At 48.8% G+C, this 19309-nt stretch overlaps 1 protein-coding gene across 2 annotated transcripts in view; it reads right to left on the bottom strand.

Annotated features, from left to right (window-relative positions):
- The window catches only part of GMEB1 (glucocorticoid modulatory element binding protein 1), a 40163-nt gene extending 24364 nt beyond the window's left edge, over nt 1-15799 (bottom strand). Inside the window, exons 1-4 of one of the 2 annotated variants that reach the window (XM_075335931.1) lie at nt 15713-15799; nt 15350-15508; nt 3003-3082; nt 2800-2924 (exon numbers count right to left, since the gene is read on the bottom strand). In XM_075335931.1, coding sequence (XP_075192046.1) covers nt 2800-2924; nt 3003-3082; nt 15350-15477 — 333 coding nt within the window. In that variant the 5' untranslated portion in view covers nt 15478-15508; nt 15713-15799. Of the gene's footprint in view, nt 1-2799; nt 2925-3002; nt 3083-15349; nt 15509-15625 lie in introns of both variants that reach the window. The other variant, XM_075335930.1, reaches the window with a different exon arrangement.
- Between the last annotated feature and the right edge of the window lie 3510 nt (nt 15800-19309).

The raw sequence follows: 19309 nt of genomic DNA, 5'->3' as shown, positions 1-19309 counted from the left end.
TTTGCGGCGTTTTTGTGCTGAAAACGCTGTGACATTGCTTCCCCAGCAATGTCTATGGGTTTTCAGAAGTGCTGTCTGCACACAGCGTTTTTTTGTAGCTGCGTTTTTGTGGTGACCACAAAAATGCAGCATGTCAATTATTTCTGCGTTTTTCACTCATTGAATGCAGTGCACAAAAACACAGCCAAAAACGCGGTAAAAACGCATCACGTTTTTGCAGACAAAACGCACAAAAAACGCAGCGTGAAAAAACGCCTATGGCTATGTGCGCACAGTGTGTTTTTCGCAGCGTTTTTGGGCTCAAAAATGCATGACTTTGCTTCCCCAGCAAAGTCTATGAGTTTTCATTTTTGCTGTCCGTACACAACTTTATTAAGCTGCGTTTTTGAGCTTAAAAAAAAAAAAAAAAAATAAGTCAATATGTCAATTATTTCCTTTTCTCAATGCATTGGAAAAACCGCAGCAAAACGCAGCCAAAAACATGGTAAAACGCATGCGTTTTTACCGGTGCGTTTATGCGTTTTTAGCGGCCAAAAACGCACAAAAACGCAGCGTAAAAAAAACGCAGTGTGCGCACTTAGCCTAAAAAGGGCATCCAGTAACCTGTATGCTAATGTGGTGTCAGCAAGGATCTGTTCTATACAAATAGGACATTTGTTTGTAGAGCAGGTGAAGTGAGGATTACAGTAGATTTTTTTTTATTTCTCCCAATCAACATTTTGCACAATTTTTTGAGATGCCTACTATTTAATAAATCTCTAATGTAGACATTATATCTACTTATATTTTTACTATTTCATTCTTAATACATGTAACATATGTCATATGATTGCTAATGGTTCAAGATCTCCACTGATTGCTGACCAATAAAAGCCCACTCTGCAATGCTCTATTCAGAGGCCACAAACAGAACAGTGTACAAGCTCAATAGGAAGACTGATCTGGTAGTGTGGATTAAGGCTATGTGCGCACAGTGCGTTTTTCGCGGCGTTTTTCGGGTGCGTTTTTGGCCTTAAAGCTGCAGGACTTTGCTTCCCCAGCAAAATCTGAGTTTTCATTTTTGCTGTCCGCACACATCTGTTTTTTTTACCTGCATTTTTGAGTTAAAAAAAAAAAATGGACATGCCAGTTCTTTCCTGCGTTTTTCGCCCATGCAATGCATTTGAAAAACGCAGCAAAACGCAGAGATCAAAAACGCAGCAAAACGCAGCCAAAATCTCAGTAAAAACGCGTGCGTTTTTTGATGAGTTTTTTCGACGCAGGTGCGTTTGTGCGTTTTTAGCGGCCAAAAACGCAGCGTCAAAAAGACGCAGTGTGCGAACCTAGCCTAAGGCTCCTAAGTGTGTGCACATTCTTCTGTCTTCTAAGCAACATGGTTTTTTTTTTGTTCGTTTTAGCAATTGCTGGAAATCTCAGGAGCCCAGACCGCTAATAATCTGCTACACATTAAGAAGGAACTAGATATCAATTAAATTGAGATGATACGTACACTTTAATCTTCACTTAAAGGGGCTGTCCAAGGAGAGGACAACCTCTTCTCAATCACAGTATTCCCCCACATTGAATACAAACATCTTACACTCACCTCCAGTGCCATTTCAGCGATGTTGGCGCCAGGTCTCCCATAACGTTATGTCACAAAAGTCCTGCCGGACGAAATTGACATTTGGAAGAAGTGAGAGCTGCCACGGCTCTGTGACTTCCTACGGATGTCAGTTATATCTGAAGGAAGTGACAGGTAAACAGCCCATAGGCAGCCTCAGATTGGCTGCAAGGTTCTTGTGTCATAACGTCACGCTATTGTAACTACAGTGGAACCTTGATTTACGAGTATAATCCGTTCTGGGAGTGTGCTTGTAAACCAAGTTACTCGTCTAGCAAAGCAAATTTCCCATAGGAAATAATGCAAGCTCAGACAATTCGTTGCACAACTTGTGCAATGTCCCATCCTGGTCCCCTATTCTGCCATTCCACACACAAATATTATGCTCACCTTAACTTCCGTTCCATCGCCGGTACAGGATGTGTATTGGGTAACCATCGCGACCAATGCCGGAGCTTCCGCTGCCATAGCGCTGACGTCAAAGGCAGGAGCTGCTTGCCTCTGATTGGCCAGCACGCTGCCTTTGAGAAGCGGCTGACAGTGGAAGTTCCTCCATCGTCGTGATGGTTACCCGATACACATCCTGTACCGGTGAACTACAAGAATCATGAGGCCAGCGATGGAACGGAAGGTAAGGTGAGCATAATATGTGTGTGTACGTGTGTGTTTGTGCGGACTGCAAGAGCGGGTCAGAGCGCGGTTAAAGTACGGAACCGGAAGTGTGTGCGGTATTTCCTTGTACAGCAAAGATTGCTCGTAAACTGAGTTACAAATTTGCAGCAAGCTTTGTTCTTATAACAAAATGCTCGCAAACCGGGTTACTCGTAAACCGAGGTTCCACTGTTATTCTATGTGAAGGAACACTACTTAGTAAAGGGGTTGTCTGAGTAGTGGACAATCCCTTTAAATTGGATTGCCCAACTTAGCAAGGTATCACCCATCTAAAGAACATGGTTGAAATGGTGCCCCTTTTGAAGGAGCAAAAGCCACGCATGTGAACCACTGCTCCATTACTGGGCAGAGAATACATGGAGCGGTGGTGTGGATGTGTTGGCACCCATTCTAAAGAGTCAGTCGAAATCAGTGGAGACTTATTGGCAATATCTAACAGTAAAAATAATTACATATATGATTATTAGTATTTTCATACAACCCCCCCTCCACTAACCCTACTATTACCATTTTCAGAAATTTACCTTCACACATTTGACATTGATTCCAGGACACACAAATTTCTTCCAGAGTAATACTGCCTTGCTGTCTCCACAGGTGATTGGATATGCAATGTCAATGTCATCACTGAAATCCACTGTGGAACCATCTACATGGAAATACAATGATGATTTTACATGGACAGTGTTCCGCTGGTGAGGAAGTATGGTTATCTTCTTTTACTTACCTAACGTATCGCCCATCTTCAGAGTGTGAGTCTCCAATGATACCACAGCAGCATTAGTGTCTGCCATCTCCTCATACATTCTGAAGAAATACAGTAGCAGTTATAGTGTTAGGGTTAAGGTGAGCTCCATAATACACCATACAAGATGAATTACTTCTTTACTCTTTATCCTGCAGACAGGCAGCTCACTGTGATTGGGAGCCTGCTATGCACACTTTCCATTGTAGACCTCTACATTTTATTGTGGAAATGCAGCACCATATACACACGTTACCCTCTGTATTGTCAAGTGTATAATCTGCAGTGATCTCCACAGAGTCAATTGCTTACATAGGGCGACAAAAGACACAAGGCAAATCGATTTCAACCTTTCTCCACCAGTTATACAATGGGTACGGAAAGTATTCGGACCCCTTTATAATTTTTACTCTGTTTCATTGGAGCCATTTGATAAATTCAAAAAAGTTCATTTTTTCCCTCAATGTATTCTCTGCAGCCCATCTTGTCAGAAAACCCCCCAGATATGTAGACATGTTTGCAAATTTATTAAACAAGAAAACCTGAAATATCATATGGTCATAAGTATTCAGACCCTTTGCTCAGTATTGAATAGAAGCACCCTTTTGAGCTAGTATAGCCATGACTCTTCTTGGGAATGATGCAACAAGTTTTCCTCTGGATTTGGGGATCCTCTGCCATTCTTCCTTGCGGATCCTCTCCAGTTCCATCAGGTTGGATGGTGGACGTTGGTGGCTGTTACGAGGGGGACCCGGGGAAGCGTGCCAAGATGGGAAATGGACTGCTTCCGCCAGTCAAGGTCCACTGTGCGGTGTAAGGGACCGCCGCTATGGTGGGTGAAGAGTGAGCGGGTTGCTGCTAGCGATCGTCTGGAATGTCACAGACGATCTATGTACACCGATCTGCCCTAACCCGTGAGGGTTGTATGGCACAGATCTCACGGCTCGGTGTACCTGTTGCACGGGGAAGCACAGAGGTGCCCACGCACATGTGCCAGTGGAAGTCACGAGAATCTGGCACGAGGGTAGCACAGAGGTGCCCACGCACGTGTGCTTTCAATAACCAGGTGAGTCCAATGGAGACTTGAGGAGCTCACCTGGGACAGGAACACTGCCTGTTGACGGGGGTACTGCCGGAGCAGCAAGGCAGGAACACGGCCTGCAAACGAGGTACTGCCGGAGCAGCAAGGGCCAAGCCCACAAGAGACAGTAATGCCTGAGCAGTGGCGTGGCAGCACGCTGCCAGACATCCAAACATAGAAGGACGGTCGCGCGCCGCCATGATGGCAGGAGGAGCTTTTAAGGAGGTGTAGCTCCAGCCAAGGGCGGGCGCGAGGCGGAGATGACGGACTTGACCCAATCAGGATCCACGACATCCCAGCCTGGCCAGTCAGGATTCACCACGTCACCAGCCTTGTTATCAAGCCGTGTGACGTCAGTGGGCGAATCAGGATCCACCAAGCATAGCACATGCTCACCCTCCTGCCTCTGGGAAATAGAGGCGGGATCCTCGGTCTCACAATGTGTAGAGATAACGGGAGTCTCACTGCTTCCCTGAGCAGCAAATCTCTGCACATTGCGCAACCTCACAGACCTTCGAGGCTGCTGAGCAGGAGGAGCTGTGGCAGGCAAGGAATGGGAGACCGCCTCATTTCTTGCAACAGGAGTACCACTAGGTGTCACCCTTGTGCTGCCTCTCTGAGGAGGTTTCTCCTGCACTCTGCGCAGTCTGGCAGACCTTCGGCGCTGCGGAGCAGGAGCGCTCGTGGCAGGCAAGGAGACTGTCTCATTCCTTGCCACAGGAGAGCCACGAGGTGTAACAGGTGGCCAGCCATTTTCAGGTCTCTCCAGAGATGCTCAATTGGGTTTAGGTCAGGGCTCTGGCTGGGCCGGTCAAGAATGGTCACAAAGTTGTTCTGAAGCCACTCCTTTATTATTTTAGATGGGTGCTTAGGGTCATTGTCTTGTTGGAAGGTTGAGGTCAAAAGCACTCTGGACGAGGTTTTCTTCTAGGATATCTCTGTACTTGGCCGCATTCATCTTTCCTTCAACTGCAACCAGTTGTCCTGTCCCTGCAGCTGAAAAACACCCCCATAGCCTGATGCTGCCACCACCATGTTTCACTGTTGGGATTGTATTGGGCAGGTGATGAGCAGTGCCTAGTTTTCTCCACACATACTGCTTAGAATTATCACCAAAAAGTTCTTTGTCTCATCAGACGAGAGAATCTTATTTCTCATAGTCTGGGAGTCCTTCATGTGTTTTTTTGAAAAACTCTATGTCTTGCACTGAGGAGAGGCTTCCGTCGGGCCACTGTGCCATAAAGGCCCGACTGGTGGAGGGCTGCAGAGATAGTTGACTTTGTGGAACTTTGTGGAGATGTGAATCTCCCTACTGCATCTCTGGAGCTCAGCCACAGTGATCTTGGGGTTCTTCTTTACCTCTCTCACCAAGGTTCTTCTCCCACAATTGCTTAGCTTGGCTGGACAGCCAAGTCTAGGAAGAGTTCTGGTGGTCCCAAACGTCTTCCATTTAATGATTATGGAGGCCATTGTTCTCTTAGAAAACTTGAGTACTGCAGACAATCTTTTGTAACCTTGGCCAGATCTGTGCCTTGCCACAATTCTGTCTCTGAGCTTCTTCGGCAGTTCCTTTGACCTCATGATTCTCATTTGCTCTGACATGCACTGTGAGGTCTTATATAGACAGGTGTGTGACTTTCCAAATCAAGTCCTAATCAGTTTAAACAGCTGAATTACATGAAGGAGTAGAACCATCTCAAGGAGGATCACAAAGAAATGGACAGCATGTGACTTAAACTGAGTGTCTGAGCAAAGGGTCTAAATACTTATGACCAGATTATATTTCAGTTTTTCTTGTTTAATAAATTTGCAAAAAAATTTCTAAATTTCTGGGGGGGGGGTTCTGACAAGGTGGGGTGCAGAGTGTACATTAATGAGAAAAAAAAACCTTTTTAATTTACCAAATGGCTGCAATGAAACAGAGTGAAAAAATTAAAGGGGTCTGAATACTTTCCGTACCCACTGCACATGCTCTATTGTTAGATTACTTATAACCCACAATGCTGGTCTGACTGCTTTAAGGCTATGTGCGCACGTCGCGTAAAAACATGCAGTTACGCTGCGCTTTGTAGCGCAGCGTAACTGCATGCGTCCTGCGTCCCCTGCACAGTCTATGGAGACTGTGCAGGGGCCGTGCGCACGTGGCGTTTAAGAGCGCAGCGCTTCGGCTACTGCCGAAGCGCTGCGCAAAAAGAAGTGACATGTCACTTCTTTCCTGCGCTTTGCCGGCAGCTCCTGCTCTGTCTATGGCAGGAGCTGCAGGCAGAGCGCATGGAATCGGCGCTCACTACGGACATTTCTGCAGCGATCTAAAGCGCACATGTGCTCTTCAGATCGCTGCAGAAATTTCTGCAGGGCTTGTACGCAACGTGCGCACATAGCCTAATGGTAAAGAACCTTTTCCTATTTACTTGCCAGAATCATTTTTCCTCCACATGTAATGAATGTCCCCTAGCCCTATGTAAGGTCTTTGGAAGGAATAAAGGAATAAGCCATGTGCTGTGGATTTAAGTGCCAGAACAGTTGTCTGTCTGTCATTCATAGTCGCTAAAGTCAAGCAGAATTTTCAATGCAGCATCGGTAAATATCTTTTCTAACTGCTAAATAAAAAAAGAGACTCCATGTAACCCTTGTATGGAGCATTGCTCTAATGCTGTTGATTTCCACTACAGAAAGTGATTTTCTGAAGTTTCATTGCACATGCTCATACAGTAATACCTAGTGACTATTCCATGAGCAAATCTGCTGCAGATACACCTAATGGGAACAATGGCACATTCATAGGGTGCTCTGCAGTGAAATCAGCTCACATTGTGTTCAACCAAAAATTTCCATGGTCATTCATGTCTATGGAAATTTCTGCTGCTGGTAAAGAAAGCTGCTTTATGGGGGGGGGGGGGGGGGGGGGGAGTGTCAAGATATAAAATAAAAAAATATTTCACAAAATATTTCTGACTATGAAGTGTGATGGTGGCACTTTTTAAAAGGAAGCTGTCTGGTCCCCACATACAGTGAAACCACCACCACTGGCTTAGGCTAGGTTCACACACTGCGTTTTTTTGACGCTGCGTTTTTGTGCGGCAAAAACGCACAAAAACACACCCGCGGCAAAAAAACGCACACGTTTTTGCCGCGATTTGGTGCGTTTTTTGCTGCGTTTTTGCTTACTACGTCTTTATGCGTTTTTTATCAGTGAACAATGCCATTAAAGATTGTTGAAAAAAAAAAAAAAAAGTCTGATGTCATTTGCTTCTTCAATATGTTCTTCATTCTCCACTAGTGTATGCAGGAGAGCAGACAGCTGCAGAACTACAAGGCTCAGCATACTCCATCCAATAGTGTATGCAGGAGAGCAGACAGCAGCTGCAGAACTACAAGGCTCAGCATCCTCCATCCAGGACTGTATGCAGGAGAGAAGACAGCAGCTGCAGAACTACAAGGCTCAGCATCCTCCATCCAGGACTGTATGCAGGAGTTTTTTGCCCCCCAAAAAAATGAAGTGGGCTTCGCCATATTTTTGTATGCTAGCCAGGTACAGCAGGCAGGTACGGGCTGCCCCCAACCCCCAGATGCCTATTTGTACCCGGCTGGGAACCAAAAATATAGGGAAGCACTTTTTTTTTTATTTCATGAAATTAAAAAAAAAAAATGACGTGGGCTTCGCCCAGTTTTTAAGTCCAGCCAGGTACAACTAGGCAGCTGGGGATTGGAATCCACAGTGCAGGGTGCCCATACTTTCTGGGCACCCCCGCTGCGAATTGCAGTCCGCAGCCACCCCAGAAAATGGCGCTTTCATCTTCTGGCGCTGTATCCAACTCTTTCAGCTGCCCTGGTGACGGGTGGCTCGCTGGGTAATAATGGGGTTAGGGCTAGCTGTATATTATCAGCTGGCCCTAAGCCCGAAGTTCATGGTGTCACGCCAATATTAGGCATGGCCACCATGAATTTCTGGTAAAGATTAAATAAAAAACACAACACAGAAAAATATTTTTATTAGAAATAAAACACAACACAATTAGTGACTCCATCTTTATTGAAATAAAGAACCCCCCCTCCGCAGTAATCCTGGGTCAAGGGTCCCGCGCCGTCCAATCTAGATCCAATATCTTCTGATGGGTTTGCTGGAAGGCAAAGTGATCAGATGATGTGTCAGGTTCCAGGATGTGAATCACATCACACATCAGCTGATTGTATAAACGGTTTTTATACAATTAGCTGATGCATCAGTGCAAAAAAAAAATACTCACTTGTGTGCTGATTACCGGCAGATCCTGGAGCGGAGTCTGATCCCGTCCAATCGCTGCAGGAGCTGCCGGTAATCAGTGATGAAGTCTCCTGACAGTAGGATCAGCTGATAGGTGAAGTCGGCCGGGCGCCGGCGTCACCGCGAGACTTACGATCAGCTGATGCGTCAGGTGACTGCATCAGGTGATCAGCGCCAGGTCCTGCAGCTATCGGAGGTGTCCCCGGCCGTCTGCACACAGCCGGAGCGGCGGTACCGGGAGAGCAGCTGGGAGCAGACATGGCACCGGGAGTCTGCAAACAGGCGAGTATGACGTTTTTTTTTCTACTGTTCACTTTTGTTTTCGCAGCTGCCTCCACCTCCCGCCCAGACATGGCGCCGCACGGGAGCTGACATGGCACAGGACTGGAGGTGGACACAGCGGTGACGGTACCGGGAGGATTCACGCTTCTGTATTTACTGACAGAAGAAATCCTCTTCCTGTACATGTCACTTTACTACCCACCCCTTGCGTTTATAGCTGCGTTTTTAGTCATAGAAACGCACTAAAACGCAGCTATATTTGCAATTTGCTGTTTTCATTGCATTTTTGAACATCTCATTGAACTCAATGGGTGGAAAACGCAGTGAAAAACGCAAAAATAATTGACATGCTGCGTTTTTGTGGGCACCACAAAAACGCGGATAAAAAAAAAAAACACGCTGTGTGCAGACAGCAAAAATGAAAACTCATACTTTGCTGGGGAAGCAACGTCACAGCGTTTTCAGAGCAAAACCGCACCCGAAAAACGTGCAAAAACGCTGCGAAAAACGCACTATGTGAACTTACCCTTATTTCTGCAGTATAACAAGGTTTCTTGTACTATGGAAACGCAACTGTTTGTACAAAAGCAACTAGTATACCACCACAGCTAATTAGTGCTGACTAGTCCATTGGAGTGTGATTAGCTGGAAATAGAATATCCACCAGATTAGTGCGCGTCATTATGGATACTGTGTGCGGCAGTAGATAAGTTGATTTGTACATGGTGTATGTATACAGTACAAAAAAACAAGAAATTACCCCCCCCCCCTCCCATCTCTCCAGGCTTGGGGCTCCCCCATACAGCACTACCCAGCCTGCCCCCCCTCCCCTATCTCTCCAGGCTTGGGGCTCCCCATACAGCACTACCCAGCCTGCCCCCCCTCCCCTATCTCTCCAGGCTTGGGGCTCCCCCATACAGCACTACCCAGCCTGCCCCCCCTCCCCTATCTCTCCAGGCTTGGGGCTCCCCCATACAGCACTACCCAGCCTGCCCCCCCTCCCCTATCTCTCCAGGCTTGGGGCTCCCCCATACAGCACTACCCAGCCTGCCCCCCCTCCCCTATCTCTCCAGGCTTGGGGCTCCCCCATACAGCACTACCCAGCCTGCCCCCCCTCCCCTATCTCTCCAGGCTTGGGGCTCCCCCATACAGCACTACCCAGCCTGCCCCCCCTCCCCTATCTCTCCAGGCTTGGGGCTCCCCCATACAGCACTACCCAGCCTGCCCCCCCTCCCCTATCTCTCCAGGCTTGGGGCTCCCCCATACAGCACTACCCAGCCTGCCCCCCCCTCCCCTATCTCTCCAGGCTTGGGGCTCCCCCATACAGCACTACCCAGCCTGCCCCCCCTCCCCTATCTCTCCAGGGGCTTGGGGCTCCCCCATACAGCACTACCCAGCCTGCCCCCCCTCCCCTATCTCTCCAGTCTTGGGGCTCCCCCATACAGCACTACCCAGCCTGCCCCCCCCTCCCCTATCTCTCCAGGCTTGGGGCTCCCCCATACAGCACTACCAGCCTGCCCCCCCTCCCATCTCTCCAGGCTTGGGGCTCCACCATACAGCACTACCCAGCCTGCCCCCCCTCCCCTATCTCTCCAGGCTTGGGGCTCCCCATACAGCACTACCCAGCCTGCCCCCCCCCTCCCCTATCTCTCCAGCTTGGGGCTCCCCCATACAGCACTACCCAGCCTGCCCCCCCTCCCCATCTCTCCAGGCTTGGGGCTCCACCATACAGCACTACCCAGCCTGCCCCCCCCTCCCCTATCTCTCCAGGCTTGGGGCTCCCCCATACAGCACTACCCAGCCTGCCCCCCCCCTCCTCTCTCCAGGCTTGGGGCTCCCCCATACAGCACTACCCAGCCTGCCCCCCCCTCCTCTCTCCAGGCTTGGGGCTCCCCCATACAGCACTACCCAGCCTGCCCCCCCTCCCATCATCTCTCCAGGCTTGGGGATCCACCATACAGCACTACCCAGCCTGCCCCCCCCCTCCTCTCTCCAGGCTTGGGGCTCCCCCATACAGCACTACCCAGCCTGCCCCCCCCCCCCCATCTCTCCAGGCTTAGGGCTCCCACATACAGCCAGGGCTGTGGAGTCGGTAAGCCAAACCTTTGACTCCGACTCCTCAATTTCCCTTGCACAGACTCCGACTCCCTACATATATTGCTTATAGTTAAGTGAAAAATTTATTGTAGTACAATGTGAACATCAGACATTTAATCATTTTTATGATACAAATAATCAAGATATTTTGATAGAACATAAAATATATTTATCCAGAAACAGATATGAAGGGTCGCACTCCACAAGGATCTCAGCAAAGGTAAGTCTTTATTCCAGGTTCAAATCATGGGTAAAAAAATATATTTATTGGAATACAACTTTAGAACACAAAAAGCTCTAATAAATTGTAAATATGTTATACAATATGTAATATACAGTAGATTACATATATATCGTGTGTGTAATATATATATATATTACATATTGTATTACATATTTACAATTTATTCGTTCTTTGTGTTCTAAAGTTGTATTCCAATAAATATATTTTATGTTCTATCTAAATATCTTGATTATTGTATCATGAAAATGATTAAATGTCTGATGTTCACATTTTACTACAATACATTTTTTCACTTAAATATAAGCATTATACTAAATGTTATTTAGTATGTTTTTGTTGAAAACTGTTTTTGCCACTTACATAGTGGTATTATATAGTGTTATATATAACACTATATAATACCACTATGTAAGTGGCAAAAACAGTTTTCAACAAAAACATACTAAATAACATTTGTGCAGTCTATGAATTTGTTGTAAGAAATAGAATTGCCTCCATCAGATCCTCCTTCGCAGATGACCTCAAATCTGACCTAATAATTTTAAGGCTAGAGAACAACCTCTCTACAGTAACTTGGGTTGGAGGCAATCACATGGGCAACATCTCTAACAATTTCCGGGTATAAAGGAATTGCCTCATGCACAGTCAGTTTTGATGAACGGTTGAATTTTTCTATTTCTTTGAGAGCAAGTGAAAAATTTTGCTGAAATATAGTCAATCTGCTGCTATAGGAGACGGAGTGAAATAGTTTTCCTTGCGGCAACGCTTTCCCTGCTCCATGTCATCCAAATACTTGTCAAAGTTAAACTCCTCATCTGATGAGGATAAATATATGGCAGAAGTAGCACTGTCAGGCCCCAAGTCCACTTGCACCTGTCAGTCCTGTAGCCGCTCATCCTAACCGCTACCTCACTCAAAGCTTCTTTTCCTTTAGTAAGCTGTTGATCATCAAGCAGTATACGATGACTTGGGTCCACATAAACAGCTGCCAGAAGAATTTTATTTTTCAATAGCTGTGTCTCTCTCCATTTCATTGAAGCAGAACTGCGATTAAACCTCCTCTTTGGGACAGGCAAAATAGCAAGTTCTTCCACTCCCTTATGAAAATGCCAGGAGTTAAATTCTCAGCTTGTAATTTTTTAGTCACGGTAAATGGGTGATTAAGCAATTCCTTCAATTCAGCCACTTGTGTCCATTGACCTTCATTTAATGTTACTTGAGGGTTCACCATATCTATAAGAAATGATTTTAGTTCAAGCAATCGCTCAGTCATTAAATAAGTGCTGCCTCACCGTGTGGCTTGATCAACAATTGCCCCTTTCCCAGCACGTCTCTTCAAGATTGAATCAATTTTAGGGGTTCTGGCGGCAATAATCAACTTCCTCACTTTTCCAATTAGATTTCCAGCATGTGTGCCCAGTTTCACACATCCTGCTTTTCGCCGGTTTGGCGGATGCGGCGCATGTGCCAAACTGGCGAAAAGCCGGATGTGTGAAACCGGTGTCCCTCTTGCAGACTCTCTTATTGCCAGCTGCAGCATGTGCACACAGCGCATGTGATGAATATGAAAGGGTTTTGAAGCAGCTTCAACAAGATCATCTAATTCTAAAGTATCATTTTGCAGTTCTTCTGTTGTAATATCTGTTTGTTGTTCAGTTACATGAGCAGCGCTGTGGCTCCATCTCTCACATATTAAATCCTAAATTTTCTTCTAGCTGTTGCTCATTACTCTCATTCATCAGTTTAATTGTACTTATGTTTTAAGCATTGTTCATCACAATAACAAGAACCTGGGTTTTTTTTTTTGAGTTTCTAATCTTGCAGAACCTTTTCCACTAAGGCCTGGAGAAACTGGCTGATGTGATGAGCTTTAGTATCTTTTACTGCCAGTGTCTTGGTAACAATTTCTTTCTTGTTACAAACATATCGAACATTGATGGCAAAATAATTCAGTGAAATGCAGTGACTCTGGGCATCCAGCAAAGGCAATGGGTTTCAAGATAGGACATTCAGACACAGCGTTGTGTGAGGATCCTCACAAAGAATCAGCATGTCAGTTTGTGGTGTTTTTCTAATCTGCTTTTGCTATTGAAAACATTTATGAGCTCAAAAACCTTTCAGGTGATGCGTTTTTTTTTAAAAAGCTGATCTGATTTTGCAGCTGACAAACGTATCCTCAAAAACGCTGTGTGAATGTAGCTTTAGATCAAGCATAGAACAGCCATTTATAAAACATTTCATAACTTTCCCAAATTCCTATGAAAAAATATTCAGCACATTCTGCATTGCACTACTGTCTCCAATTTATTATATATTTTAGGAGTCTGAGTCGGTGCATTTTATACAGACTCCACCAAAATGAGCTCTGACTCCGACTCCACAGCCCTGCATACAGCACTACCCAGCCTACTCCCCCCCTCCCCTATCTCTCCAGGCTTGGGGCTCCACCATCCAGCACTACCAAGCCTGCCCCACCCTCCCCTATCTCTCCAGGCTTGGGGCTCCACCATCCAGCACTACCCAGCCTGCCCCCCCCCCCCCCTCCCCTATCTCTCCAGGCTTGGGGCTCCACCATCCAGCACTACCCAGCCTGGCTTGGGGCTCCACCATCCAGCACTACCCAGCCTGCCCCCCCCCCCCCCTCCCTTATCTCTCCAGGCTTGGGGCTCCACCATCCAGCACTACCCAGCCTGCCCCCCCCCTCCCCTATCTCTCCAGGCTTGGGGCTCCACCATCCAGCACTACCCAGCCTGCCCTCCCCCCTATCTCTCCAGGCTTGGGGCTCCACCATCCAGCACTACCCAGCCCCCCCCCCCCCTATCTCTCCAGGCTTGGGGCTCCACCATCCAGCACTACCCAGCCTGCCCCCCCCCCCTCCCCTATCTCTCCAGGCTTGGGGCTCCACCATCCAGCACTACCCAGCCTGCTCCCCCCCTCCCCTATCTCTCCAGGCTTGGGGCTCCACCATCCAGCACTACCCAGCCTGCCCCCCCCCTCCCCTATCTCTCCAGGCTTGGGGCTCCACCATCCAGCACTACCCAGCCTGCTCCCCCCCTCCCCTATCTCTCCAGGCTTGGGGCTCCACCATACAGCACTACCCAGCCTGCCCCCCCCCCCCTCCCCTATCTCTCCAGGCTTGGGCTCCACCATACAGCACTACCCAGCCTGCCCCCCCCCCCTCCCCTATCTCTCCAGGCTTGGGGCTCCACCATCCAGCACTACCCAGCCTGCCCCCCCCCCCCTCCCCTATCTCTCCAGGCTTGGGGCTCCCACCATCCAGCACTACCCAGCCTGCCCCCCCCCCCCCTCCCCTATCTCTCCAGGCTTGGGGCTCCACCATCCAGCACTACCCAGCCTGCCCCCCCCCCCCCTCCCCTATCTCTCCAGGCTTGGGGCTCCACCATCCAGCACTACCCAGCCTGCCCCCCCCCCCCCTCTCCCTATCTCTCCAGGCTTGGGGCTCCACCATCCAGCACTACCCAGCCTGCCCCCCCCCCCTCCCCTATCTCTCCAGGCTTGGGGCTCCACCATCCAGCACTACCCAGCCTGCTCCCCCATCTCTCCAGGCTTGGGGCTCCACCATCCAGCACTACCCAGCCTGCTCCCCCCCTCCCCTATCTCTCCAGGCTTGGGACTCCACCATCCAGCACTACCCAGCCTGCCCCCCCCCCCCTCCCCTATCTCTCCAGGCTTGGGGCTCCACCATCCAGCACTACCCAGCCTGCTCCCCCATCTCTCCAGGCTTGGGGCTCCACCATCCAGCACTACCCAGCCTGCTCCCCCATCTCTCCAGGCTTGGGGCTCCACCATCCAGCACTACCCAGCCTGCTCCCCCATCTCTCCAGGCTTGGGGCTCCACCATCCAGCACTACCCAGCCTGCTCCCCCCCTCCTCTCCCCTATCTCTCCAGGCTTGGGGCTCCACCATCCAGCACTACCCAGCCTGCTCCCCCCCTCCCCTATCTCTCCAGGCTTGGGGCTCCACCATCCAGCACTACCCAGCCTGCTCCCCCCCCTCCCCTATCTCTCCAGGCTTGGGGCTCCACCATCCAGCACTACCCAGCCTGCTCCCCCCCCCATCTCTCCAGGCTTGGGGCTCCACCATCCAGCACTACCCAGCCTGCTCCCCCCCTCCCCTATCTCTCCAGGCTTGGGGCTCCACCATCCAGCACTACCCAGCCTGCTCCCCCCCCCTCTCCCCTATCTCTCCAGGCTTGGGGCTCCACCATCCAGCACTACCCAGCCTGCTCCCCCCCCCCTCTCCCCTATCTCTCCAGGCTTGGGGCTCCACCATCCAGCACTACCCAGCCTGCTCCCCCCCCCTGCACAAGTTCTTCATAGGACAGTGGTTCGTCACCTTACCCATGGGGGATCGGCTGTAGCTGCAGGATGACCTGCGTCTTGGTGTCTTCTGGATCATCCTCCTCTGTGCAGTCGCTGGGGATCACAACCACATCCCCCATGGGGACCGTCACCGCAGCAGTCGCCATGTATCACATCAGGTTAGATCTAGCTGGTGACCTGAGAAGAAATACAGCCATGCCTCAGGCTTCTCATATCACAAAGGCCCCATTACATGGTCTACTACAGGCTTCATTAAAGTACAATACGGACCGTGAACCGCAGCGCAATGTGTACCTGCCCAATTGTCTGCCATCCTCCACAGGCTGCACAGTCAGTGCCAAGTGCACGGAGACTAGTAAACAATCCCCCCTAGAAGATCACCTGAAAGCCTGCACCTCCAGGGACGCTCACAGCTCCACACCCCAAGATTCCAGGATCTCAGCTGACCGCGCATGCGTGCGCGCCCCCCCCCCCCCAGCGCGTCGCTGATATTTCCGGTCATGTGGTGCATCACGTGACGGACAAAGCTTGCGCTTAGGCCTGCTGCGCGCTCCTTCGGAAGTGTAATCGTTTGGTTGGCCAGAGTCGCTGCTGTGAGGGCAAAACCAATGTATCAGGGCTACGTGTACTCTATGTAGTGATAAACTATGCTACATTTATTCATCGTAAAAAATGCATTTTTGGTTTATCTTTCTGGAGCAAGATCTTCACAGACTGGCATGTATAATGAAGCAGGCCCTCCATAGACTGGCATGTATAATGGAGCAGGCCCTCCATAGACTGGCATGTATAATGGAGCAGGCCCTCCATAGACTGGCATGTATAATAAAGCAGACCCTCCATAGACTGGCATGTATAATGGAGCAGGCCCTTCATAGACTGGCATGTATAATAAAGCAGACCCTCCATAGACTGGCATGTATAATGGAGCAGGCCCTCCATAGACTGGCATGTATAATGGAGCAGGCCCTCCATAGACTGGCATGTATAATAAAGCAGACCCTCCATAGACTGGCATGTATAATAAAGCAGACCCTCCATAGACTGGCATGTATAATGGAGCAGGCCCTTCATAGACTGGCATGTATAATAAAGCAGACCCTCCATAGACTGGCATGTATAATGGAGCAGGGCCCTCCAGAGACTGGCATGTATAATGGAGCAGGCCCTTCATAGACTGGCATGTATAATAAAGCAGACCCTCCATAGACTGGCATGTATAATGGAGCAGACCCTCCATAGACTGGCATGTATAATGGAGCAGGCCCTCCATAGACTGGCATGTATAATGGAGCAGGCCCTCCATAGACTGGCATGTATAATAAAGCAGACCCTCCATAGACTGGCATGTATAATGGAGCAGGCCCTTCATAGACTGGCATGTATAATAAAGCAGACCCTCCATAGACTGGCATGTATAATGGAGCAGGCCCTCCATAGACTGGCATGTATAATGGAGCAGGCCCTCCATAGACTGGCATGTATAATAAAGCAGACCCTCCATAGACTGGCATGTATAATAAAGCAGACCCTCCATAGACTGGCATGTATAATGGAGCAGGCCCTTCATAGACTGGCATGTACAATAAAGCAGACCCTCCATAGACTGGCATGTATAATGGAGCAGGCCCTCCAGAGACTGGCATGTATAATGGAGCAGGCCCTTCATAGACTGGCATGTATAATAAAGCAGACCTCCATAGACTGGCATGTATAATGGAGCAGACCCTCCATAGACTGGCATGTATAATGGAGCAGGCCCTCCATAGATTGGCATGTATAATAAAGCAGACCCTCCATAGACTGGCATGTATAATGGAGCAGGCCCTCCATAGACTGGCATGTATAATGGAGCAGGCCCTCCATAGACTGGCATGTATAATGGAGCAGACCCTCCATAGACTGGCATGTATAATGGAGCAGGCCCTCCATAGACTGGCATGTATAATGGAGCAGGCCCTTCATAGACTGGCATGTATAATAAAGCAGACCCTCCATAGACTGGCATGGATAATGGAGCAGGCCCTTCATAGACTGGCATGTATAATAAAGCAGACCCTCCATAGACTGGCATGTATAATAAAGCAGACCCTCCATAGACTGGCATGTATAATGAAGCAGGCCCTTCATAGACTGGCATGTATAATGGAGCAGGCCCTTCATAGACTGGCATGTATAATAAAGCAGACCCTCCATAGACTGGCATGTATAATGAAGCAGGCCCTCCATAGACTGGCATGTATAATGGAGCAAGCACTCCATAGACTGGCATGTATAATGGAGCAGGCCCTCCATAGACTGGCATGTATAATGGAGCAGACCCTCCATAGACTGGCATGTATAATGGAGCAGACCCTCCATAGACTGGCATGTATAATGGAGCAGACCCTTCATAGACTGGCATGTATAATAAATCAGACCCTCCATAGACTGGCATGTATAATGAAGCAGGCCCTTCATAGACTGGCATGTATAATGGAGCAGACCCTCCATAGACTGGCATGTATAATGGAGCAGACCCTTCATAGACTGGCATGGATAATGGAGCAGGCCCTCCATAGACTGGCATGTATAATGGAGCAGACCCTCCATAGACTGGCATGTATAATGGAGCAGACCCTCCATAGACTGGCATGTATAATGGAGCAGACCCTTCATAGACTGGCATGGATAATGGAGCAGGCCCTGCAGAAACTGGCATGTATAATGGAGCAGACCCTCCATAGACTGGCATGTATAATGGAGCAGGCCCTCCAGAGACTGGCATGTATAATGGAGAATACCCTTCATAGACTGGCATGTATAATGGAGCAGACCCTCCAGAGACTGGCATGTATAATGGAGCAGGCCCTTCATAGACTGGCATGTATAATGGAGCAGACCCTCCAGAAACTGGCATGTATAATGGAGCAGGCCCTTCATAGACTGGCATGGATAATGGAGCAGGCCCTCCATAGACTGGCATGTATATTGAAGCAGGCCCTTCATAGACTGGCATGTATAATGGAGCAGACCCTCCATAGACTGGCATGTATAATGGAGCAGACCCTTCATAGACTGGCATGGATAATGGACCAGGCGCTCCATAGACTGGCATGTATAATGGAGCAGACCCTCCATAGACTGGCATGTATAATGGAGCAGACCCTCCATAGACTGGCATGTATAATGGAGCAGACCCTCCATAGACTGGCATGTATAATGGAGCAGACCCTTCATAGACTGGCATGGATAATGGACCAGGCCCTCCATAGACTGGCATGTATAATGGAGCAGGCCCTCCAGAGACTGGCATGTATAATGGAGCAGGACCTTCATAGATTGGCATGTATAATGGAGCAGGCCCTCCATAGACTGGCATGTATAATGGAGCAGGCCCTCCATAGACTGGCATGTATAATAGAGCAGGCCCTTCATAGACTGGCATGTATAATGGAGCAGGCCCTCCATAGACTGGCATGTATAATGGAGCAGGCCCTCCAGGAAACTGGCATGTATAATGGAGCAGGACCTTCATAGATTGGCATGTATAATGGAGCAAACCCTCCATAGACTGGCATGTATAATGGAGCAGGCCCTCCATAGACTGGCATGTATAATGGAGCAAACCCTCCATAGACTGGCATGTATAATGGAGCAGGCCCTCCATAGACTGGCATGTATAATGGAGCAAATCCTCCATAGACTGGCATGTATAATGGAGCAGGCCCTTCATAGACTGACATGTATAATGGAGCAGGCCCTCCATAGACTGGCATGTATAATGGAGCAGGCCCTCCATAGACTGGCATGTATAAGGGAGCAAGCACTCCATAGACTGGCATGTATAATGGAGCAGGCCCTTCATAGACTGGCATGTATAATGAAACAGGCGCTCCATAGACTGGCATGTATAATGGAGCAGACCCTCCATAGACTGGCATGTATAATGGAGCAGACCCTCCATAGACTGGCATGTATAATGGAGCAGACCCTCCA

Source organism: Anomaloglossus baeobatrachus, chromosome 2 (genome assembly GCF_048569485.1).
Source record: "Anomaloglossus baeobatrachus isolate aAnoBae1 chromosome 2, aAnoBae1.hap1, whole genome shotgun sequence".
NCBI classification, from domain to species: Eukaryota; Metazoa; Chordata; class Amphibia; order Anura; family Aromobatidae; genus Anomaloglossus; species Anomaloglossus baeobatrachus.
The sequence above is the reverse complement of the archived record's forward strand: the minus strand, read 5'-3'. Positions and strand labels throughout refer to the sequence as shown.